Source organism: Leuciscus leuciscus, assembly GCF_965113295.1.
Source record: "Leuciscus leuciscus genome assembly, chromosome: 22".
NCBI lineage: Eukaryota > Metazoa > Chordata > Actinopteri > Cypriniformes > Leuciscidae > Leuciscus > Leuciscus leuciscus.
Window position 1 is genome coordinate 34221992 of NC_138746.1, and position 26013 is coordinate 34248004.

General features: G+C 36.5%; 1 protein-coding gene across 1 annotated transcript; it reads left to right on the forward strand.

The window, feature by feature from the left end:
* The first annotated feature begins 716 nt into the window (after window positions 1-716).
* Window positions 717-24034, forward strand: bmp5 (bone morphogenetic protein 5). The gene is made up of 7 exons (XM_082153901.1): window positions 717-2372; window positions 7698-7890; window positions 16533-16681; window positions 18991-19188; window positions 22070-22146; window positions 22239-22349; window positions 23447-24034. Exons 1-7 carry the CDS (start codon window positions 1919-1921, stop codon window positions 23594-23596), a joined length of 1332 nt encoding a protein of 443 aa, XP_082010027.1. The 5' UTR covers window positions 717-1918; the 3' UTR covers window positions 23597-24034.
* Window positions 24035-26013: the final 1979 nt, after the last annotated feature.

Genomic DNA, 26013 nt, shown 5'->3' on the forward strand with positions numbered 1-26013 from the left:
GCGCTGTTGCTCTTTCTAACATTTAGGATGTTCCCTGACAAGACTTCCCTGCTAGGTCTTCATCCGAACCTGATATGTAAGTGTCCTCACGGGGAGCTGATATTCAGTGGATTTTTACAGTACAGCAGTCAGAAGTTTAGGCTCACTCACTCTTAATTAAGTACAGCAGGCTACGTCATAACAGTGTCAACTCCATCCGGATCCTGAAGCTTTCATCAGGAGCATCCTGGCTCGCTTTCTACACAGTATTGACCCAGGAATGCACAAGTATATATATTTAGTTACAAGACTTTTCAGAGATGTTTGTAGGTTTCACCATGACAACTACTTCTCTTTGGACTTAAAAAAAATGACTGACATTAATTTAGTGATCAAATTTAGCACTCTTATGGAAATATGATAATCTTTTGTAATTATCATGCCAATGTAAATCTGACAATTTTTCAAATTGCTTGCCATAAATCAACATCTCAGGAAAATGTTCTGGGGTTTCTAATCAAAATATGACTTGCTGTAACAGAACAGGGCATTCATTTCATACATGCAGAGACAGCAGGACTTACAGCATGTTTAATCAGGACTTTTAGAGACACGGAAATAAATGATATATCAATATTCCTATGAGATATTAGGTATTATTATGAGAAATGTTGCCAAATCTTACTTCTATTACTTCTTTTATCATTACATGTCGCCCCAAGAACACATTAATATGCAAATTAGATACAGTGATAGCTATACATGAGAGAACTCATTTATGGGCATTTTATTGCATAAAGTAAAATGGTATATCAATTCATTCCGTTATATCTTATATAACATGATTGAGGATCATCTTTATACAAAGTTTATTTATTTTTTATATTTTTATTTATTTATTTATTTTTTATCCTGAAACCTAAAAATTGATTGGTGAATGAAAAATCCCATTGTTTTTGCCTATACATGTAATTTCATGTCCTGGTGTTCACTACAGTGGACATTACATAACCAGTTATGCTTAACAACAACAACAAAATAACTCCCCATTTTTTTCTTATGCTCTAATAACATGAAAAAATATATATTCTAAATTATTGTCCTTCACTAAATACTCAAAGTAAAAATACAATTTGTAAAGTTTTGTAAAGAAATTAATACGTGTGTACAATGTATAGGTTATAATCCTATCATAATCCTTCAGTTTTAGCTATTAAAGCCAGCGTTTCCACGATTTGAGTTTGCAAACTCGCAGAAGTCTCACAATAGCCCTTGTACAGAGAATGGCACTGCCATAGCGAACTACCAAGCGCACTCGATAGCTGTGAGCTGGAATATAAGCCACAGACCGAGCACCGCTGAAATAAAGCTGACAGGTGTTTGCCCGCCTGGACTTCTCCTTTGACTAATCACGAAAGGTCTCATATATCAAGTGTCTCTCATTTCACGGTGAGCTTGCATTCATGCCCCAGGTCAACGATGTTTTATATACGACCGCTAGAGGTTGATGCAAAGCCTCCGGAGTGTGGGACGGACTACATGCTTTCAGCACTTCTTCAGGGATGCGCGCTCAACTTCACCAGTTCATGCACTGACTCCCGCGAGTGCGCGCTTCTGTTCACTGGCTGTTCTCAGTAAATGCACAGGGGAAAAGAGTCCTTGTAAGTTTTTCTTTCTCTCTCGTATTTGTTTGATGTTAAATAATTCAATTGAGAATGCAACTGAATGGCATTCGTGAAGATGTTGCCTAACAGTGGCAATAGCCATGACCTGAGGCATCACTTTGAAATCTAAGAAGCAGTTCTTCTAAAATATACGGAGTAAAAGACTTGATTAGGCTAGTAAAGACACTGAAACAAAGTTATTAATGGTGCACCATGGAGAGCGCCATCATCAACCCAGCACTCGCTTGGTGAACGCATCATCCTGAGAGAGAAAGATGAGAGCGCCAACATTTGGACTTCTGTGGAGCTGTCTCGGTTTTCTTCACGGGGTTCAGTGCGGTTTAGGAGACAACCATGTGCATTCGAGCTTTATTTACAGGCGGTTGCGCAACCACGAGCGGCGCGAGATCCAGAGAGAAATCCTCTCCATCCTGGGCTTGCCGCACCGTCCCCGGCCCTTCTCCCCGGGGAAACAAGCGTCGTCGGCACCGCTCTTCATGCTGGACCTGTACAACGCGATGACGACCGACGAGGAGGACGCGATACTCGGGAAGGCGCTCGCGGGGAAACCGCGTAAAAGCGCGTCTGGAGTTCCACTTGGATACTCGCGCGCCGCGCATCAGCCGTACCGCGCGACACCACTGACCAGTCAGAGCCCGCCGCTGGCCAGCGCGCACGACAACAACTTTCTGAATGACGCGGACATGGTGATGAGTTTTGTCAATCTAGGTAGGTATATGCTAGAATTGGGTGTTCCATTATGCTTTAGAATTATGTTCGATAATAGTAGAATTTGTTTTTACTTACTATCAATTCAAATAGGCTACTTGGAATTTGGGTTTCACTTTATTTTGATGGTCCCTTTAACACATTCTGTTGACTAACGTTGCACCTACATGTCTACTAACTCTCATTAGAGTATTAGTAGAGTATTAGACTGGTAGGGTTAGTAGAATAAGTTGAATAATGTACTTGCAAAGTTACTTATAGTCAGTAGAAAGTCTGTTGGAGGACCAACACAATAAAGAGTTATCAGATATTAAGCAGAGAGTCTACTAATACTCTAATGGGAGTTAGTTGACATGTAGTTTGAAAGTTACTTATAGTTAACATAATGTTCAAAAGGGACCATCAAAATAAATTGGTTCCTCTGAACTAATCAAAACCACAGGGAAAATAAAAATTTGAATATGTATTCCCATAGTTTTACTTATTTCGGTAACACTTTATTTTACTGTGTCATTGTTACACTGTTATACATTTATATAACATATAAATTATGCATAATTACATGCAAGTAACCCTAAACCAAACCAAACCCTAATCCTAACCGTATAGTTACTTAATATTACTCATTACATAAATGTATAATTACACTGCAACAAAGACACATTAAAATAAAGTGTAACCCTTATTTCTATACATTTGTGCATTTATCAGAAATATGAATGTTGTGCAGTGACACTGCTCACATATTGTGTCACATTATAGAAAAAAGTAAAACAAATTCAAATAAACATTTAGTGCATTTCTACAGTGTTAATGCCAGTCAGAGAATGATCATCATTGCATTTATGTGTTTTATATCTGGGGTCTTATGTGCAGGACTTGTGAAGTTTTGTTTATAACCTTTTTTTATAAAAGTAAGGAAATTAGGAAATACCAATGTGATGCATATGTTTTAGACAGAAAGGGCCTCACGGTCTCTCAGAACACGGAGGTTCAACTTAAAATATGTGCTCGTTTACAGAAGGAATGCAATTACAGCCCAGCTCCTGATTTAAAATGCTCATTATTGATAATTGCCAGCTACCGTTTGGTTTGTCGCAGTATTACAGATTTAGTGCTTCACCAAGTTTATAAAATGTAAAATTATAACCTGTTGGATGTAGCAGACACACTGGAGTCTAGGAGTAAACACACTTCTCAAGTTTTGCTAAACAAACAAAGAAACAAACCTTTAGATGATGTCCATTTGCTGGATATTGAAGTGAAAACAGCTTATAAAAAAAAAAAAAAAAAAGCTAGATTGTACAGGAATGAATGCATTATCTGAGTGCAGAGTTAAACAATAATGCTATAACATTGCTAACAATATATTGCACTTTGACTTCACTTGATTATATTGTGCACTGAAGTGATTGTACATTTATATTAGAATATTATAGCAAGTTTGTCTTATGTTATTAAACACTTTGGTCCTTGAAATCATCTCTTTCAAAGCTATTCATATCTTGTTTGATCTCAAATATAGTGCCTTCTTGTGATTCCAAAGGATGTTATTGAATGAATTTCTATGAATGTTAAAATAGCAGGTGCTTTTTTTTCATATTACTGGAATATAGTCCTCCACATTTACCCTGTCCTTGAAATCCCTATAAACGGCATATATATAGGACTGTATGGTTACTGGAAACTCTGAGGCAATTGCAGGTTCTAGAGAGAAAATAAAAATGTGGCTATAAAGAGTGTTATTATATCTGAATACACTTGCATGCACGGCACCGTAGTGAAACGAGTATGAAGCAAATTACGCACGACGTTTACATGCTGGGTTTGTTAATATCCCGTCGTTAGTAATAACTGCTTTTTGCTGTTATTTGAGGAATGCTGTGATAAGATTGAACTGTATACAACTTCAGTGGCTGTGACCTCTCACCTCACAGTCCATGTAAACTTATCGACTGACTGTCTGACCTGAGGATAATTGGCCTTAATTACTTCCTGTTGTTAAGCAGAGGAAAGAGCTTGAAGAAAGGCCGCTTTTCCTCGAAATCTGCTAATCTGGTGCCAGTAGCGACTGGCTTTTTTTTTCTCTCTTGCTTTCCAGATCTAATTTACGCCTTAGAAGCTGGTTTTGCCATATTTTTGTTGGTTCTTCCATTGAAGGTAATTTATCAACAGCATAGAAATTTAGTCCCGGATGAATCACAAAAGACGCGAATGAATTAGCTGTTTTTATGGATATGTCAGACAAATACAAAAGGGAGTTCAGCATAAACAAAGTTTTTAGAGTCCCCGTCATCACCTGAACTGCTCTCCGCGTGTCTCCACTCATCAGCGTCTGCTTTTAAAGCGCTGGAGCTCTTTCCATCTACAATCAGACTCAAGCGCTAAAAAGATTCTGGAGAAGATACAGCCAGGGCTTGACATTGACGTTTTTGCTCACCAGCCACTGTGGCTCACAGTTACCAGCCACTCAGCATCTTCACTGGCCACAACTCTGACATCGATACCATGGGGGAAAACTGCCATATAGATATTTTTAATATTATCTCATAATTTTGCAGCCGGTATATTAGTCTGCTGTCACTTTAAGACCTGATGCACGGATCCATTATACTTTTACACATGCGTTTTCTTTCTCAACTGTTGATGTTAAAACATAACGGACTGTGTTTATGTGAATACTCATCAAGAATGGCATTTTGACATTATTTTGTGTGTATTTGAATGTTTAAGTACAATAAGCAGCAAAAAATAACTAAATTTAGCACTGAGAGGTGGCTGTATGTGCGCACTTTGAATAATAAAAAATAAAAAATATGCGCAATACACACAATCCCACGCCAAAATTCAAGCCCTGTAACACCAACAATATTCATCCGGAGCGAATGAAACGAGTGAGTGAGTGGAGGCGGGTTTGTGTGTAACTCGCTGTCGGAGAGATGAGAGAGAGAAAGAGACGCTGGTCTCGTGTGTCTATTCTGAGGAAAATGAGTATTTGGAAGTGTTTCAGATCTTTCAGTATCGATGTATCAGTTTATACGTTTATATTTCAGATGCATTTTTAAAAGACTAAAATTGAAAAATGTATACATTATATATACATTTCAACCTGCCAATGTGTCTAGTAGTAGTGACTGCGTTACACATGACTGCAGCCTTGCATTTCAGGACAACAGTAGTTGATGTTGTAGTTCATGGGTTTATAAAGAACAGCTCGTCTACAATAGAATGATCAGAAAGTACAGCCATAGGAAAGAAAAAAGAAAAGAAAAAAGAAAAACCCCAACTATAAGCCTCTGTTCAAAGATAAAAGCTGGATCACTGCCATGCACTCAGAATATACTTTTACTTTAAATGATCTCTTGAAATAAATGCACTGAATTAATGAAAGAATATCTGTCTATTGGCCGGAAAGCACGATATCCCCATCATCCTCTGTTGTTCATTAGCATTCAGGATGCTGGAGTTGAGTCTGGCCAGCTGCTGTAACTGTGGCCTGACCTCTGACCTCTGCGTGTTAAGTAACTGCAGACTTTCACTGTAGATAAACTATCAGAGAGGCCGAGCTGATACACTGACACACACTTCACACTGCGCTCCATCAGCAGTGCTGTACATCGCATCAGTGCAAGGCTTCAGGCTACGGATACATGGAGTCAGTTCCTCTGTGTTGAAGTTCAGTGACAACAACAATCAGTGTTCAGTTTCATCTCTACCAAACTGAGATGTCCATTCATTTTCCTGTGATCAAAGCTGAATGTTCAGCATCATTACTCCAGTCTTCAGTGTCACATGATCCTTCACAAATCATTCTAATATGATGATTTAATGATCAAGAAACATTCATTATTATTTTCAATGTTGATGTCATTTTTTCCCCAAAATTCTTTGATGAATAGAAAGTTCAAAAGAACAGCATTTATTTAAAATAGAATATTTTCTAACATTATAAATGTCTTTACTGTAACTTTTGATCAGTTTAACTCATCCTTGATGAATAAAAGTATTGATTTATTTTATTTATTTCCCCCAAAAATAAAATTAAAATTCTTACTGACCCCAAACTTTTGAAGGGTCGTTACAAAAGCTTTAGATTTCAGATAAATGCTGTTCTTTTGAACTTTCTATTCATCATAGCATCATGGAATAAAAATGTAAAAAACTGTTTTCAACATTGATAATAATCATAAATGTTTCTTGAGCATCAAATCATCATATTAGAATGATTTGTGAAGGATCATGTGACACTGAAGACTGGAGTAATGATGCTGAAAATTCAGCTTTGATCACAGGAATAAATGACACTTTACTAAAGGCTATATATTCACATAGAAAACAGTTGTTTTACATTGTAATAATATTTCACAATATGACTGTTTTTGTTTGTATTTTTAATCAAATAAATGCAGCCTTGGCGAGCAGAAGAGACTTCTTTTAAAAACATTAAAAAAATTACCGATCTCAAACTTTTGACCGGTATTGTGTGTATATATAATTATTATTATTTTTTATTTATTAATTAATTTTTTGGTATCAGGTCAGAAAACATGTGCTTGCCTTCAAAAAAGAAAAAAAGAAAAAGGAAATGGTCATGTAATGACTTATTTCACTGCTGATGACAACCTGGAATGAAAATGACGTAATCTTGAAAACTGCACTGATAATTAGTAACTAGTTTGTGATTGGAATGGCAGAGATGCCACAGTGAGGTATGAGTGTACGAGTGGAGCTTCACTGAACGTTCACAGGCCTGTTCGAGGGAATGCAGGGTCTGATAGCCATCTGGCAGAGCAGTTTCCAGATATATGGAAAAGGCCTTATCTACCAGGCACTTCCTATATATCAAAAATATTTTCTCGTTAAGGTTTCTACCATTTAGGACATGTTTAAGAGGTAGCACTACATTTCTGACAGTGATAACCTCTCACCCACATGGGATTTTCTGCAGATTAGAAATGAGAATCTTGGGAGGTCAGAAAACTTGTGATACATTGTTCACAGAAACGTGGAATTTGTGTGTTGTCAGCTTCTCTCCGCTCAGGCAGTGTGTTATTAGCGGCGGCCTGTTTTTCTTCCCTGACAGCTCATTCATCACGAACACAGGGAAAGGCCTGTACTGCTGCTACCTGTGCTCAGATGCCTGCTTTAATGGACTGGATATTGCTTTTGTTGGTCGTCCAAATGTTTGGACTAGGCGTGGAATGTTGACCATTTTGATGAATGACTTTTTAAAGAAAGCAGCTCTCGACGCTTAACGTGTGTGATAGTCCTACAGTGCGAAACGAATGTGCAGCTTCTCATTGTGTGCTTTGTGTTTCCGTGCAGTGGAGAGGGATAAGGACTTCTCCCATCACAGACGACACTACAGGGAGTTTCGCTTCGACCTGACTCAGATTCCCGAGGGTGAGGCGGTGACCGCGGCCGAGTTCAGGATTTATAAGGATCAAAGTCCCGTCAGATATGAGAACATCACACTCAAGGTCACTATATACCAAGTCATCAAAGAATATCCAAACAGGTGAGACCTTTCCACATACTATTCAAAAGTCAGAGCATTCAAAGGTTTTGCATGATCCTGTTCCTAAAATGAGTTTTGTAGAATGCCTGGATTTCTTTACAGAACTAAATTAAAATAGATAATTGTGTGCATTTACACCTACAGTCGTGCACTTTTGGCTTTTTAAAGAGCCGATTCAGAACAATTGTATTCGGCACAGATTTTGCCCTCCTTTTAGCTATAAATAATTCATTCTCAGGGAATTTCCCACAACATTTACTCAAACTGTCTGGATGAGTAGTGAAGAAAAGCTGCAAATTAGTGCATTCTTCAGATCTGTTTAAAAAGCATCCCAGAGTGAACCTCGTGAGAAGGAACCATTTGCAGAGCTAGAACACAGGCAAAGAGTGGCTATGAAGCAGCTCAAACAGTTTGTTTCTGTCAGATCTATGTTTGTATTGTCTTTGTTTCCTATGTTCCCGCTTCTCATTTGTTGTCATAGCAACATTGTTTGATTGATTAGCCCCACCTGTCTCTTGTTTTCTCCCTCAGTTAACTTGTGTGTATATATAGTCCTCTATTTGAGTAGTGCTTTGTCTGTTCATGTAGCTGTTTAGTTGCTTTGCTTTTCTCTTGAGTTGGTTCTTTGGTTGGTTTCTCTTTTTCTCTCTTTTTCTCTCTTTTTCTCCTGTGCTTGTTATTTTGACTAAAGTTGTGAGATAAAGTGACTGCTGCAAATAGATCCTGCAACTACTCTCATCTCAGCAACCAACCTGTGTCAGCTTCATTGTTTTGATTGCTTTATTGTTATTCTAAAATGTAGAAACTAGTAAAAAATAAAGAATTAGACGTGTATTTTGAATACATTTAGTGGTCAAAGAATGATCATGTTGCAAGCGCTTGCTATGTAAAAATAATCCACCCATATTTTCACACTCCAACTATGAAATAGATTATAATGTTCAAAAGTTTGGTGTTGATAAGATTTTTGTTTTTGAAATACAGTGTCTTGTGCTCACCAAGGCTGCATTTGTTTGTTTATAAATACCATAAAAACATTAGTTTTGTGAAATATTATTGAATTTGAACTGTTTTCCATTAGAAATAAATAAATACCATTTATTTATTTTTAGCAGCCATTAACAGTTGTGCTGCTTAATAATTTTGTGGATACCGAAAGTTCAAAAGAACAGCACAGAACAGAAATGTAACATCATAAATGTCTTTACTGTCACTCAATTTAACATGTCCTTGCTGGAAAAAAGGATACATTTCATATAAAACTGTAGTGTACCAAAACTGGAATAGCTACCCAGGTGAATGAGCAAACTCTGTTTTTATAATTATTATATTAATTTACAATTAACATTGAACTTTATTATATTATATTATATTATATTATATTATATTATATTATATTATATTATATTATATTATATTATATTATATTATATTATATTATATTATATTATATTATAAGCTCATGTGTATTATTTTGAGCTCTTTGTGGAACTATATAAATTATAAGGCCTATTTGTTTGATGCACTTGCATTGATATAGTCAGATTTGTTCTTTCTGCCGCCGTCTCAAACCTTCGCTGCAGCCGCAGTGTTTATTCCTGCTTTGTAAATGCATTTGATTTCATGACATCTTAATCTTCATCAGAGAAGTGAATTGCGCGTCTCTCTCGTGAGAAGTGACTCAAACTGACGCATGTGATTGGCCGTTTGTCGCACGTGTAACACGTTCAGCCGCACACGCTTCAAACTCTGGATTAAACTTGAGTTGACAGAGAACGTTTATACCGAGCGTGTGAGCCCGTTGAACCTGATCTAAACCAGGCTGGATTTATATGGATTTGTCAACTCTAAACCCGCTCTGAAACTCAGAGTTTGTTCAGCTAGCTTCATGCAATGGGCCCTCAGGTCTGAAATTATCCCTAAACTTTTGACCAAGCGAGACTTTCATTAAATGATGGAGAAACGTTATCAGAAAAAATACACTTTTAATGGCACATTTATTTATGAACTGAATCCAAATGGCACTAAACTACCTGGAATATATTCTCTGAATCTCAGAGGATTTGTAAACATTTGTCTTTAAATGTCATAAAAGGAAATACTGTCAATACATGCATATAAAATGAATCATGCATACTAATGAGATGAGATGATGAGAGATGAGATGAGATGTTAATAAAACACGTTTAAAGCTGAACAAAGCATCAGCGGCTGTTTTTACCATAGAGTAACACGCTGAGTTTAAATGAAACCTGACTTCCAATTAAACCTGTAGGAAAGTCTCTTAAAGCTGGTCTGGGAAACACTTTAGGCAGGAAATCAAGCGGAAAATAAAAGCACATCCTGTTTACACGAGCGAGTCTGGAGTCTGTCTGGAGGTTCCCCTCGTGACGATTAAACCGCATGCGTTAAGACTGTCATCTGTCACCATTGAAAAGCTGACAATATACGCACTGCCTTGGATTATCCTTCATGCAGTTTCAGAACATATGTGGAGGAAGTTAAATGCATTTGGCAGATATTAATATAGCATATTTTGGAACGTGTAAGATTATTCAGGAACACAATGCTTTTACAACTACTGTTGGCTATCATATTTAACTACAGGATCTATTAATATGTAACTATGCAGCTGAATGGAAAACATCCAGATGCCAGACTAGTATCTTTATCATTCTGAGTATTCCTCAAAGAAGATTTACTTTATGGAGTTTTAAAACCAAGGATTGGGGAGGATCTTGTTCATCTGATCCTGTCAATCATTACAGAAGAGTATATAAACATCTGCGCTGCTCATCCATGATGATTCTTCCACATCTTCCCTCCATCGCCCCGTCTCCTGCCTTAAACCCTGCAACTCTACTGTGTACAGCCAGTTCTGTTCATCTTTATCAGACTCGAGTGTTCAGATCTCAGCTCTTAAATATGAGTATATTGACTAAATATTGCTCAACCTCTACAAAATATCCATTCATCATAAACAAGTGTCATGGAAATGTATTGTTTATTGTAAAAGGTGTGTAACACTTTACCATAAGATTCCATTTGTTAACATATACTAATTATGAAAAAAAAAACTTTTAAAGCATTTATCAATCTTAATGTTAATTGCAACATTTATGTTTAATACGTTATTAAAAACAAAAGTTTTGTTTGCTTGTTTTATTATAGCTTTGATATAGTCCGGTCGAGTCTCCAACTTGAGCGCTCTAGTTTGGACAACTTTATCATACTCGAGTATTATATGAACTTTTGAAATATCATGAAGTAAAGTTTTGCATGATTAAGTTTCAGATCTCAGCTCTTAAATATTATGTTTTATAATAATTTAATAATTATCCATTAATCATAAACATTTCTCATGGAAAGTCATTGTTCAAAAACACTTTACCATAAGAATCTATTTGTTAACATTATTTAAAATATACTAACAATACAAATAATTCTAAAGCATTTATTAATCTTTGTTAATGTTAATTGCAAAATTGACCAATACATTATTAAACAGTTTTATTTGCTAATATTATTTAATGGAGTGAATGTAAACTAAAAATGAACAGTTGTATTTTTATTAACTAACATTAACAAAGATGAATAAAAACTGTAAGAAATGTAGCCTATTGCTCATTGCTAGTTAATGTTAGTGCATTAAATAATGTTAATGAATGGAAACTTATTGCAAAGTTTTACCAATTATATTATAGACATTTAAAATGCACTGTAAAATGTGGTAACCCGCAATAGTGCGATTCTACCTTTAATGGATTTTAACCCATTAAAAGTTTTGTTGCTATAAATGAACTCAGGCTTCCCGTGTTTTCACTGTTATACGGTAGGGGGCGCTATTACACATCTTCTGAAAGAGTAGAGAATCAAAAAAACAAGTAAAGAAGAAGCAGAAACAAGCGATGGAAGCATTGCTGACGCCCAAGTAAAAAACGGCATCATCAAACATTAAACGGCCTATAAATCAAATCTGACTACCGAATGAAATGTTGAAGAGGAGACGACTGTGAAGTGTTGGGGGTGTTGATGGACTCCATCTACTCCATCTGTGTTTTGATCATACTTCTGAATCCCATCCATACGAAGTCTTTGACAACAAATTCAAATGTTCAAAATGTTGCTTTTTTTAATGAAACTTCCCACATTCAAGTGTTGATAAAAAAAGAATGCATTAGAATACATCGCTTTTTGTGTGTTTGTTTAAAAGCAGAAACTCTGTTCTTTCTCTTGATAAGTTGTATGTTCAGTTAATCATACAATAAAATATTCTGGAGGCCATGAAAGGTTCGTGAAAATGATTAAATTAAAATTGGCGCTGGCAGGGAAAGAGTTAATGTATATTTAGTTTGGTTCAGTGATGTGATTTCTGACTTGAATAAAACCAGTTAATTTAGTTTTTTTTTTTTTAGTGTTGCATTGCTCGTGTCAATGTGGCTCAATAAGGTTTGAGTTAGAATAGTAACTCGAGTCCTTCTCGACATCTAAAGCATGGGAGATCAAACCTGAGCAGTTAATGCAGACGATGAAGATTGCACAGCCATTGTGGAATGATGTATGGGAACGGTTTTCCTAAGAAAACTACCCCAGCTTTGCTGATTTTCCAGGACATAGCCAGCTGGGCTCAACTAAAAGTCCATGACATCAGGTCAGCTTTGTTCTGTGACGTTTAGACCACCTCAAAATGTTCGCCCACCCCAACCAAAGCAAACCTGTTCTTCCTCAGTCTCACCAGATAGACTCGCTGGTAATGGCCATGGATAAAGCTTTCCATTAACAGCTCATTTGCAAGTTCCAGCACTTATGCAAGTCTTGAAAGTCCATCAGTTATCACTCCTTGCGTATCTCGACAGCTTGTCAGAGCGCTTGCACCCCCAGACAGGGCCATCTGGCCTTAATAGACTTCCAGCGCTTCCTAAAAGTGAGTCTGTGCCCACCTGCCTCTTCACGGCTCTAATGGTCCTCTAATCTAGATGGAGACCCGTGACTTATCTTGAGTCATACACGGGCACCTCATAGACGGGAGCATGACTGAATGCAGCTGAGACATTAAAGTGGAGATACGGCTCTCCTGGGGCAATGAAACAAGGGTTTAAAATGAATCCTGCCATCAGAAGCACTGGACCTCATGACTGCGTTTATGAGGCATCCGCGTCCGACAACTTCTCACATTCCCTTCGGGATTTTCCTGTGATTAATGGAATTTAGTGTTTCACAGTTTAGCACCCACTTCACACAGCCTGCCCAAGCGTTGCCCACTGCGAGTGTTAATGGCACGCTGGTAAACGACACCTTTACAAAAACGGTACTGTGGAGGAACCGTGATACCGTAATAGGGATTGGGAATAGAGAACCAATTCTTATTCAGATCTGGTTTTGTGCTGTGATGCGACTGTGTGACTCAAGTATGATCAATTACAAGATTGTCACAAATATAGAGGGATTATATAAACCCATTTAAAAGTTTCACAAGGTGTTTAGGACATAAGTGTTAGCAACAAAATTATAAAAGATCATTAATTGACATAAATTATAGTTATGTTATACATCATTCATTCATTCATTCATTCATATATATATATATATACACACACTTCTCTTCCTTTGAAACCGAATATCTGATTTCTTGTTGCAATCACTCATCAATGGGAAGAGAATTACAATAGTATAAATGAAGTTCCAAGTGCCCAACCAAAGGGAACACTAATCGCCATAATGGTGACTAAAACATTTTAGGAAAATCAACATCAATTTATGAAGTCAGCTTCTCTAAAATGTTTCAGTTGTATTAAAATTTCAACATTCAAGATGACTTTGGGAAATGAGTGAATGCAAACAGAGAAAGATAACTGCAGAAGTGGAGGAAATGAGTGAACATTTTTACAATTAAGTTAAGAAATGAAGTAAAGTTAACTAAAAAGTGTTAGTTAGAATCACTGTTGGATTTTACAGTGTACAAGCTTAATGGAAAGGAAAATCTGAATTTAACACAATGAATAGATATGCACTTGTTTCTGTTGCATTGTCCTCACTGGTTGTTTGCAGTTCGATGTAATCTAATGCACATGACTGAATGCCATTTTAACTCGTGTGAATCAGTCTAATGACTCACTCGCTGGCTGAATCTGTGGGAGCGATTCTTGACTTTTTCACTGAACCGCAACTCATTACTTTTGTCATGTGTGATGTTCAACCGAAGCTCTTAAGGCTTAAATCAGTGTAATAGTGCAACGGTCGAGTTCTGGAGGAAAAAACTCAATCTTTATTAACTTATAAACCTTTAAAGACCGCCTTATCGTGAGCTACGAGGTTGTTAATCGATAGTATTTGCTGCAGTTCAAGCCGTCAGCCTTCATTATTTCAACTTAGTTTTAAAATAATGTTTAAATATTGTTTAACAGCAGAATTTGTATAAAAAACAAAACACGTTACCAATAAAGCTATACAGACAGTTCAACCAATCAGAGTCGAAACAAGAAAAACGTGCCAAAATAGCTTGTTAGCTCCGCCCACTCCAAGTACCGCAATCAAGTCTTCCTACTCTGTCAGAATACTTAAATAATATATGCATATTTGGTAAAAAAATTAAATACACTGAAAAAAAAAAAACAATAAGTAAAATTCACTTAATTTTTCTTTTGAAAGATTTTGCATGCATATTGTTTAAGTAAATTTCACATATGTAATTAAGTAAAACCTACTTTAAGTTAAGTAAAATTAACAACGACCTGCAATACTGGAACACCAGTCTCAGAAAGTTAGTAGGTTTTTATTTTATAACGATGATATTTCATTTCTACAAGCTCAAATTGAGTACTAATATAGAATTTACTTTGTATTTTTAAATTCTTACTTGAACTAACTTATTCAGGTAATGTTGTAAATTTTGTTTTATTGATGGTTAAATATATCCATACTTGTAGATACAAATAATGTAAGTCCTCCTTTTATATATTTCTTTGTGATTTTGTTAAACTGTTTCAGAGCTTCAAATGCTTAAAAAATAAATAAAATAAAATAAAAGATAAAAACATAATAGAAAGTCTGAAATGTAATGTTTCTCTTTGTCAAAATATGTATTATTTGAGTATATTTTCCTTTGATGTCTGTATCGGCTACCTGTTTGTCTTCATCCTTGCTCCTTGTGTGTGTTCTCTCCTTTCCTTTCCTTTCCTTTCCTTTCCTTTCCTTTCCTTTCCTTTCCTTTCCTTTCCTTTCCTTTCCTTTCCTTTCCTTTCCTTTCCTTTCCTTTCCTTTCCTTTCCTTTCCTTTCCTTTCCTTTCCTTTCCTTTCCTTTCCTTTCCTTTCCTTTCCTTTCCAAATTTCCTTCTCAAATTCAATCTCTGTGAGTTTGTCTCAATGGAAGTGTCTTATATTGTTGGTTGTTCCCTGCCTTATGAACATTTTGCAATAAAAAACAAAACAAAAATGTATTCATATATATATATATATAGAAAGGAGAGAACACACACAAGGAGCAAGGATGAAGACGAACAGGTAGCCGATATAGACATCAAAGGAAAAAATACTAAAATACTAAATATTTTGACAAAGAGAAACATAAATATATATTATACACACATGGGATTGTAGTTCTTCCCCTCACTAAAGCCGGTCAGTTCACAATCTTGTACCTTTGTATTTTTGTCTGATTTTCAAAAACTGTTTTACTTCAAATCAAAGTTTGTAATGTTATGATTCTCCTCGTCACTGATTGGCTCGGTTCATGGCTTATAACAAAGACCTTTTTGAAATCCCAATGGGAGAAATGAGTGGAAAGAAAATACTTTCGGAACCAGCGTCGCTGAAAAACGACATTTAGAACAAGGTTTCTGACATAACAGATGGTGCTTTACTAAAGTAAATACAGAAAAAACTACCATTGTTTTGGTTTAGAATATTTGGTTGAGGACAAATGAATATGGCTTGGGGTTGCTCTTACTAAAGTATGAAAAGAATCATCAGTGGAATCTAAATGTTATCAGATGGTCTCATCACGGCACTTTGATGGAACTGAATGATTTACCATTAGCCATGGTACTCCAAGGTACTTCAAAGGATACCATGGTACTTTTTTGGAAAGTTTTGATAACATCTGTTAAAATCTGTTTTTACATTTCTCTGTAGACACACAGAGAGTCTGCTTTGTGTCAGTTGTATTCAGTTGCTCATGCTGAAGTTAAAAAGAGAACGAGAACAATGAGATGTCACAGGGACGCAGGAGACTGTGGTGTGGCGCTCGCCCTCACTGAGGCATGCTGGGACATGACACCGTCTCTGATCACGTCTCTGTCTGTGAGATCAGGGCCGCTGTCTCACTGTGTGGCCCATGTGCTGTTTTAGTAGAACATCAGTTAAGTAGATGAACAGGAATGGCTTGTTGACAAAACTGTGGTCGAGATGAAAAGGAGGAGTTGAGAGAGAACTAGGTTGCACACATTTCAATATTTGTTTTTGCATGGTATAATCAACACTGCTAATTAACATGCAGAATGACTGCAATTAGCAAAATCCAACTCATTCGTCTCGGATTTTAAACATGTCATCACTGTTTAACATTTATCTATTTGCGTGGGAGAGTGAAATATTACATTCGAAAATGTAATGTAAATCATAGTGCATTCTTATTGTGTCATTAGGGACTCGGAAACATTTCTCTTGGACTGGAAAAAGGTTCGAGCCACTGATGGGGGGTGGCTGGTGTTCGACATCACGGCCACCAGTAACCACTGGCTCCTGAACCCTCAGCAGAACATGGGCCTTCAGCTCTGCGTGGAGACCACTGACGGTAAGACCTTCACAGCAGAGCCACGGTTTACATGAGGGTGGAGACACTCCACACATCACACTGGAGAACTCTCTGACGGAGCTTTACACACGGTTCACTCAGACACCGTAGAGTCAAAATCAAGGACTTTCAAGCACTACTTTTATTTTTATTTTCTACAATCAGAGATCTCATTTATCGAACAATATCTTTCTTTATTATCTTTAAATTCTAAAAAAGGCAAATAAATAAATAAAAATAATCTAATAAAACAAAATGGTGCAAATAAAGTGCAGCACATGCAATGATACTGTGACAAAGATATCGCTTTCCTTATTCAATCAGATTTTTTCTCCCATGAATATATGATCGAATTGAAGGATAAAAGCTGTGTCACATAGTTTTAAGAGTAATATCACACTCATAGCCATACGAACTGCCTTAATATCTATATCAGACGGACTGCATCTTTAATTATGTGTGAAAAGATTGTTTTATCAATAAAATTAAAAATAAATTTCCCATATATTGTCTTTTAATAATTCAAGCACTTTTCAAGTACTTCTTCATAAAAATGTCATTAAAATTCAAATACTTTAAGCACCTTGTACGAACTCTGTTTAGACGAATAGAAATGCTCATGAAATTGTCACATGGTCAAAGTGTTGCAAACTAAGTTACAATAATCCCAATTTGTTTACTAGTCATACAATAAAAAAAAATTATATACTGCTTTATACAATACAGATTGTTTCAAAGCGTCTTCACAGTAACAAACAGGTAAAGAACAGAATCAATGATGACCCATATTTACTTTTCTGCTGTAAAGCAGCAATACTGTCATTATTCATCTCGAGTCAATTCAATTCAGTTTAATAATTCAGTGTCGATGTTACAAAATTCGTCAAATATGAAACAAACGTATAAAGCAGCTCTATAGACAATTGTCATCATCTAGCTCAATTCAATTCAAGTTTTTGTGTGAGGAAGTACGGAGCCCCTGATGGGACATGGTGATGGGGGGAAAATGAGATGGGATGAAAAATGATGTGTCAGTGCTTTTGGATTCTCTCGCAAATGTTCTGAGTGCGAATGCAAAAGATTTTGTGAGGGAATGCAAAAGCATTGGTTACACTTTATTTTAAGGTGACATAGTTACATTGTACTTACAGTTAGGGTTTGGTTTAGAGTTAGTTACTGGTAATTATGCATCATTTACTTTTACGACTATAGTAAGTACATGTAGAAACAAGTAAATACATTACCTTAAAATAAAGTGTTACTGGAAAAACAGCTCTCGACCTGTGGCAAGAAACATAGTTTGTGATATGTGGACTTGGATCATGATCGTGGCCATAATGAGCAAGCTAACATTCAGTACAATCTATGTCTGTCATTCCATATATAAACTTCATTCTACGTCCTTTAGTTGTCAAGAGAATTAAAATGCCTTTTATGAAGAGTTAAGCCTTCAACTGAATCAAACATCTGGAAATAAAGCAAAACAATGAAGATCAAAAGTTTTTCTCAGAAGCCATGTTCGTTATTTACAGCAATAATCTGACATGAATTAAACTGGTTATTTAACAGTTGTAATTAGTCATTATCAACAGTTATATATTGTTGAACCAGTGTGGTTCGAATGACGGATATTCAATAAAGTAACTATGGTTTCGAGACTAGCCAGTTGATTTCTCCAACGATGAATTATACCACAGGGAGTTACATCATTGTACGAGAAACGCAAACTGTGAATGTGGGATGTGTTTTGCATTTAGTGGTACTTTACAATGGATGTCTGCCAGGTTAATGCTACTCTGTGCTACTCATTTGTTGGGGAATTTATTGAATAATAACCATCACTGGTCACTTTAATAGCGCTGTCATATTTTAGTGTTCTTTCCTGCAAACGGCACTTTGTTGTTTTCAATTATTGTTGCATTCCCTTTTTACTGGAAATAAAGACCATGAAATGCAGCTGGTTTAACTTTCATTCACATAGTCATTATAGTAGCTTCAAAACAGACAGGTTTACCAATGTGAGTCTTCACAGAAGTATCATCTTTGAGTCACGACTACACCCAGTTTTTCCTCTTTCTTAAATGGGAACCTGATGCCATGAAGTTGTCAGCTTCATAGGATCAGTTTCAGTCCTCTCCCTCTCGGTTTGACATTCAGACAATCACTACAGCATCTGTGCGGACCGTAGAAAATGTCATACATAGTTGTGGTGATTTAGCCACCCAGGACGAGGTTTTCGTGTCTTAATCATGGCTGTTTGTCTAACATTGATCTCTGTAATCGGATGCATGCATCTGTTGGGTTTTCAGGTAGAAGCATCAACATGAAGTCTGCTGGCATCATCGGAAGGAACGGACCTCAGTCCAAACAGCCGTTCCTGGTGGCTTTTTTCAAAGCCAGCGAGGTTCTGCTTCGTTCTGTAAGAGCAGCAGGAGGCAAGAGGAAGAGTCACAACAGAAACAAAAGCAAAACACAACCGAAATCTTCACCAGCTCTTAAAAGTGGAGGTACAGTGCCGTTTTCCAAAGTTAAAAACATTCAGAGTTTACCCTTAAAGGTGCTGAAGCAATGTTAGACATTTCTCTAACTTCCACCAAACAAACCAGCTAAAGTTCACTCACTTACGTCTGACACATGTATAACAAAAAACTGGAAAGCAGTTTTTCGATCTCACAACCTCTCGTCTGATTGTTAGCTTTACCCAAGGAAGAGCAAGTAAGGTTAATACGATAACACTTTATTTTACAGTTCTGTTCAGAATGTACATATATGTGCTTATTGTACTTATGTATTTAATATAATAACTAAGTACTAACCCTGAACCCCTAAATGCATGTAGTCACTTCATATTACCCATTGCTTTCTTAGGTAAGGACTAGGGGTTGCACATACCAGTCAACATGTCACATGACACATTAAACTTGACGTCGACTAGTCGCTGATCATGTGATTTTGACACTAATAACACAGCCTTCAGACTGTTCTGACTTAGTGTGCCATATCTTTCTAACTGATCAGAGTTAGATTTTTGTATGAATTATGATCACAAATCCCATTGATTTACACTGGCTGTAATACTAATGCAGGATAAGAAATATTTGGAGTCCACTCTAACACTCCGTTTCCATCAGTTAAAATGACAAATAAAAGTATACTCCGAGAGCGCTCCACTTGTTATGTTTGCTTATACCAAATGGATACTCAATATTGATCAGGTGAATGCACCTTTTAAACAGTTTATTCTTAGAAACTGGAACGTTCCAGCATATATTGCTTTCTGATTTCAAACTAAAACCCACAGCTTCACCATTAGAGGCGCTGTTCAGACTGGTAGGGTTCATTCACACAGGCAATCACTCTCTCACTAACACCTTCAAATCTTACTGTGCTAGTTAAATATCTGTATCTGAGTTAGAATGAGCAGAAATATGTAAGAAATATAATGACCCATAGACAAAATAACTGAAAAATAACTGAAGGAGCAATAGCGCTCTGACGTTTGGCGACCCGAGTTTGAGTCTCGGCTCGAGGTTCAGGTTACCCAAGTCAACATTACGTTTGTTCACAAACTTTAGGATCTAGTTGCAAATTGTGGCATGTTGCAAAGCATTCCCATCTCTTATGTTTTTATTAATGACGTCATTAGTAATTAGTCAATATCGACTAAATCTGGGGTCGTGCAACTCCTAGTAAGGACACTGGATGTTTACGTACTGTAAAATAAAGTGCAATGCAATGATCACTGGATTTTCTAAATTTGTCAGGATAGTGGCATTAGTGGCATTAAACAAACATCAATTCAACTAGAAATACCTTCTTTTTTTTAGTTGTCTGTTAAATAATCTGTGTTATTTCTGGATGAACAGATATTCTGATCAAAACATCTACATACAAACTGAAGGGCCACTGTCCTGCAGAGTTTAGCTCCAACCCTAATCAAACACACCTGATCCAGCTAATCAATGTCTTCAGTATTACAATTCTGTGCAGGTGTTTTGGAGCTGGTTGGAGCTTCTGTACACTGTGCAGGACAGTTGCCCTCCAGGAGCGGAGTTTAACACGTGTTTTTTCAGTGAATGTGATTTCACCAAGTACAACATGTTACTGGATCAACATCTTCCAGTCAACCACATTTTTAAAGGATAAGGATAAGAAACACGTTTACATGTCAAGTTTAGGCCTACAAGCAGGGTTCTACATCAGTGTTATTCATTTATCATCTTCCTTTTTTTTTTTTTTTTTTTTTTGTGCTTTCTGTAAAACTTGTGGAGAATTTTGCACCATTATTTCAGTTATTTTTCCACACCAGTTGAATATAATGCTATCAACTGTTTCAGATACAACATGGTAAAACACATTACTTGTGTCAGTCACAAGTATGGTTATTGTTTCAGTGGAAAGTGCTTGGCCTGAATAAGCTGCAGTGCGGAAATAAATCAGCAAACCAAAATGCTCAAAATGCCTGACAGGAAGAGTGCACCTCGATGTCTTCTGAATGCAGCTGGTTAGCGTATCTTAACATTTTTTTAATCATTTAAATGGACAATGACTGACCCAAAATCAGCTACTGTACAGAGCTAAATTTCATCTGCTGTCCCAGGACGGAAAAGAGGGAAAATATGGCGTAGTTAAAACATTCATCGATAAATAACATACAATACAATTTAAAACATCACACCTAATTTTAAATAATACAATCCTAGTAATAATAATGCAATTACAAGTAAGATGCACTATGATGAAATTACATCAGAAAGACAATTTAAAAAGTGCTCAACAATACAACAGGTCACTAGAATGCAAGTTGTTAAATTATTACATGTTTTGGCTCATCTTTTGCCATATTTTCAGATGCAACACATTGTGCAAAAGTGAGACACTTTCTAATGTTAGTGTTGGAAGCGTTTTCCAGATATCGGTGAAAACTCAATGACCAAAGCTTGTGGCTCTATATTGCACCTCACAATCTTGAAGAAGCTCTACAATATCAGCCCACTGTCAATGTGTTTGCCATTTACAAAGCTACGGCCGTAGGGCTCAGTGATATCTGTGATTTTTGAGTGATATTTTCTGCAGACTTTTCTATAAAAAGAAAATCACCTACTGCATCTTTAATTTGGATTTAATAAGTAGCAGTTGTCAACATTTCTGTCCTTCATAGATGAGTCACTTGAAGAATGCATGTTGAGCTTACCTGATGTTTTCTGAATGCAGGGCTCTTTAATGCCATCAAATCACTGAGTATTTACTGCATTTAGAGTCTATATACAAAGACGTCCTGCCAGCTGCAAACATAGAGCACATTGAGCCCACACACACTCCTAGACTAAACAACACGACTACTTCAGTGTTTGAAGGCTCAACGTCCGTTTTGTTGCTGTTATCTAGATCAGAACACCAGTGAACAGAGGCAAGCCTGCAAGAAGCATGAACTTTACGTGAGCTTCCGCGACTTAGGATGGCAGGTAAGCGCATGTGGCGACTCGCTAGACATCAGTTACAGGACTGATTACTCCATTCAGCCAGAACATACATCACTGTCTCTGTCTCGTTTCAGGATTGGATTATTGCTCCTGAGGGCTACGCAGCCTTTTATTGTGATGGAGAATGTTCTTTTCCACTGAACGCACATATGAACGCGACAAACCATGCGATTGTGCAGACCTTGGTAAGTGTCCATTTTTTTTATTATTTAACTCTTTCAGCCAGCGCCAACATTTTTTAACATTTTCACAAAAGTTTCATGGCCCCCAGAATATTTTGTTGTTGGAATATCTGAACGTGCAATATGTCAAAAGAAAGAACAGACCCCCTGCTTTCAAAAATAAAAATAAGTTTTATCCTAGCTTCATTCATTCTTTTTTAGCTACACTTGAATGTGGGGAATTTTGAGCAAAAAGCTAATAAAAAACCAATTTTTGTTAAAGACTACATCTGAATCGAATTCAGAACGATGATCAAAACACAGATGAAGTAGATCGAGTCCATCAACACCCCAAAGCTTCACAGTCCTAAAGCTTGTCCTTGATTTAAACATTGTTTAATGTTGATGATCGCGTTATTTTACATATGCATCTGCTTACATATGCTATAACAGTGAAAACACTGAAAGCCGGAAAATTCCGTCAATGGCGAGGAAGGAGTTTATATTTCTAGAATTGTTTGTTAAAAAAAATAGCCACAGTTTTGTGCAAATAAATGCAAATAAGTCTTAAAGGTAACGCTTTACAATAAGGTCCCACTAAATAATGTTGGTTAATACATGAACTAACTGTCACGTCGTAGGCAAGGAAAGAGGAGCAGAGGATATAAATTGCAGCAGATTGAAATTATTTAGAAAAACAAAGGCACACCAGAAGGCAAAACTCAGCTAACAGCTTCACACATGTAAAGACAATACAGGACCAAGAGAAGAATCAAACTGAGGGCTTAAATACATGCCTAAATGACGAACCAAACAAGACTCAGGTAAACATAATCAACTAACCAATGAGTAACCATAGAAACCAGCAACGGGAACAGAATCTAAACACAAGAAGGAAAGATGGGAACCACACGAAGAACGTAACCGTTACACTAACATTATATTACAACGAGCAATACATTTGTTACAGTATTTACTGATCTTTGTTAGCTTTAGTTTTAGTGTCAAGTTTGAAGGATATTTTTGTTAACTTACTGTATGATAAACCATTTTTTGTCCAGTCAAAACCCACCGGTTTTCGTCCAAAATATCATAGATTTCTTTCATTTTTCCCATCACAGGTCCATCTAATGTTTCCTGATAATGTGCCAAAGCCTTGCTGCGCACCAACCAAACTGAATGCCATATCAGTGCTGTATTTTGATGACAGCTCAAATGTAATTCTGAAAAAGTACAGGAATATGGTGGTGAGGTCCTGTGGATGTCACTGAGGGCAGAGGAGCGTATTGCTGGAATAAATAACATATCAAAAGAAATAGTTTTTGACATTTGATGTACAGTATTATGTATATATTAGCTCACAATTCCTCTTATTTATTTGGCTTTGTTTTGTAATAACTTTTTAAATGTGTGATGTAGTTAAAAGTTACCACTCTTACTGCAGATCCATCGCTGATTGAAGATGTTAATGAGTTAGACCAGTTAGAGAGAGTCGTAGACTAGAGGATCAAATATCATTTCCTTTCTTTCGATCACATGTCCTAAATTCATAAGCAACCACTCCAAAAACAGAACTGCTGCTATTTTACAAAAGACATAAAGGCCTTAAACCCTAATCACCCATTTACTTTTTTTCTTTTTTTTTGGAAAAAAGAGAACAGCCATATTGGATTTAGCAAAAATAAATAAATAAACAATTATTCTTTGTTTAATAAAATGAGTGTAGTGTTGTTGTAAAAGCACTGAGTATGTCTACACATATTTCCTCAAACAGCCCAAAGTATTGCAGCCCACAACTGCTGATTTATATTAGTTTGCTTTAGATATCAGAGCGTGGATATGCAAAATTAAGGTTTTCTGAGCAAATATTCTTCCTCCTTATATACTTGTATTAGTACTCTGAGTAATATATATATTTTTTGGAAAATATTGCATTTATTATTTTAGAATCATGTTTGTATGTCATTAAATCTATTTTCAAATATATTTTTCCGTGTCTTTCTCTACCACAGTTGACTCATCATGTATGTTGCAGGATTTTCATGAATTAGCTATAAAAAACTTTTTTTTGCTCCATTACTGCATTTGGGCTCACCAAGTAAAAAAATAAACAGTTAATTTTGACTTTTTATCTTACAATTCGAACTTTTTTTCTCACAATTGCGAGTTTATATCCCACAATTGCAAGAAAAAAAGTCCGAATTGTGAGATAAAAAGTTGCAGTTACCTTTTGTATTTTTAATTCTGTGGTGGATTCATTTAGACAGATGTTTGCATGCAAATCTATGCTGATCACAAAGATTTTTATGAAGTAGATTTTTTGCTGAATGCCAGAAAACTGAATGACTGTGTTCGACTTAATTCAAAGCAGTGGTCAGGGTTCTGTGGTCCCGATCTAAAAAGAGTGTTGACGTCCCATGAATAGCGGAGGCCACCTGCTAACCTCACTTCTAGCGGTGTGGATGATTTGCATTCCTGCGGCCTGCTGCCCTGCACGGTTACTCCCGCTGCTTCACAATCCCATCTACTGTTTAATATCATGGATTCCGTCCAATTCCACTAAATGTCTTCCTTTCTACAACAGCAGGCCCAGTATGAATGCTGCTATTTTAGGGAATCCTGTGCCAGTGAGCAGGCTCTCTTAGTATAAGCCCTGTGGCCACATGAAAGGGGAAAGAGATGGATTTACTGTCCCGTTCCCTGCAGAGAGCAGCACACGAATGCACACAATTGATCAGACTGGGGCTCTTCAGGTTTTACACACTGATCTTCACGCTCGACCTAAATAACAACGTTAACATGATTAATATCAGACTGGTTTGTATACTTTCAGTCATGAAACTCTAACCTAGCACTGATTGTTTCCTCTATTGCCGTGGATTAGCCAACCAGATGTACGAAAGCATGTGGCTGTTCCCTAGCCTGCTGCGTTTACCCCTCCTCCTCCCCAGCACCACCTGTAGAGATCTGCTACTGGGCTTTAATATCTTCATGCAGCAGAATGTCCTTTATGCCTGTTATTTCACTAAGCTGAACAAATTCTTGTATATGTGCTTAGCAGCAGCAGATCTCGTACGCCAATATCAAGCATTTGCCAATAAATGCATCGTTAAATAATTCCCTCTGAGAGCTGTCATGTTTGAAACATATTAACCCAATTGTTGTGTAATCATGTCGTGTCATGTAAACATGTCAATGAATATCAATAACTAGTGGAACACATAAAATAAAATAGTCTGTCTCATTATTTCTCTAAAGAATGACCTTGATCTGTGATTTTTCACAGCTGCCTGTGCCTCGGGTCAGAGCTCTCATAATCACTTTCATTTGGACACGCACAGATTTAAATAAACAACGGATATTCTGGAAACAATTGACATGAACTTACAATGAACAATACTTCTACAGCATTTATTAATCTTAGCTAATGCTAATTTCAACATTTACTAATACACTATTAAAATTAATTCACTGTGAACTAACATGAACAAACAATGAACTGACTAACATTGACAAAGATTTATTAATGCTTCAAAAAAATATGATAACATTTTATTTTGATGGACATTCTACTAACTGTAAGTAAGTTGTCAACTACATGTCATCTACCTCTCATTAGAGTAGACTGTTAGGTTAAGGTTATAGGGTTAATAGAAGAAGTTGACGTAGTTACTTCTAGTCACTAAAA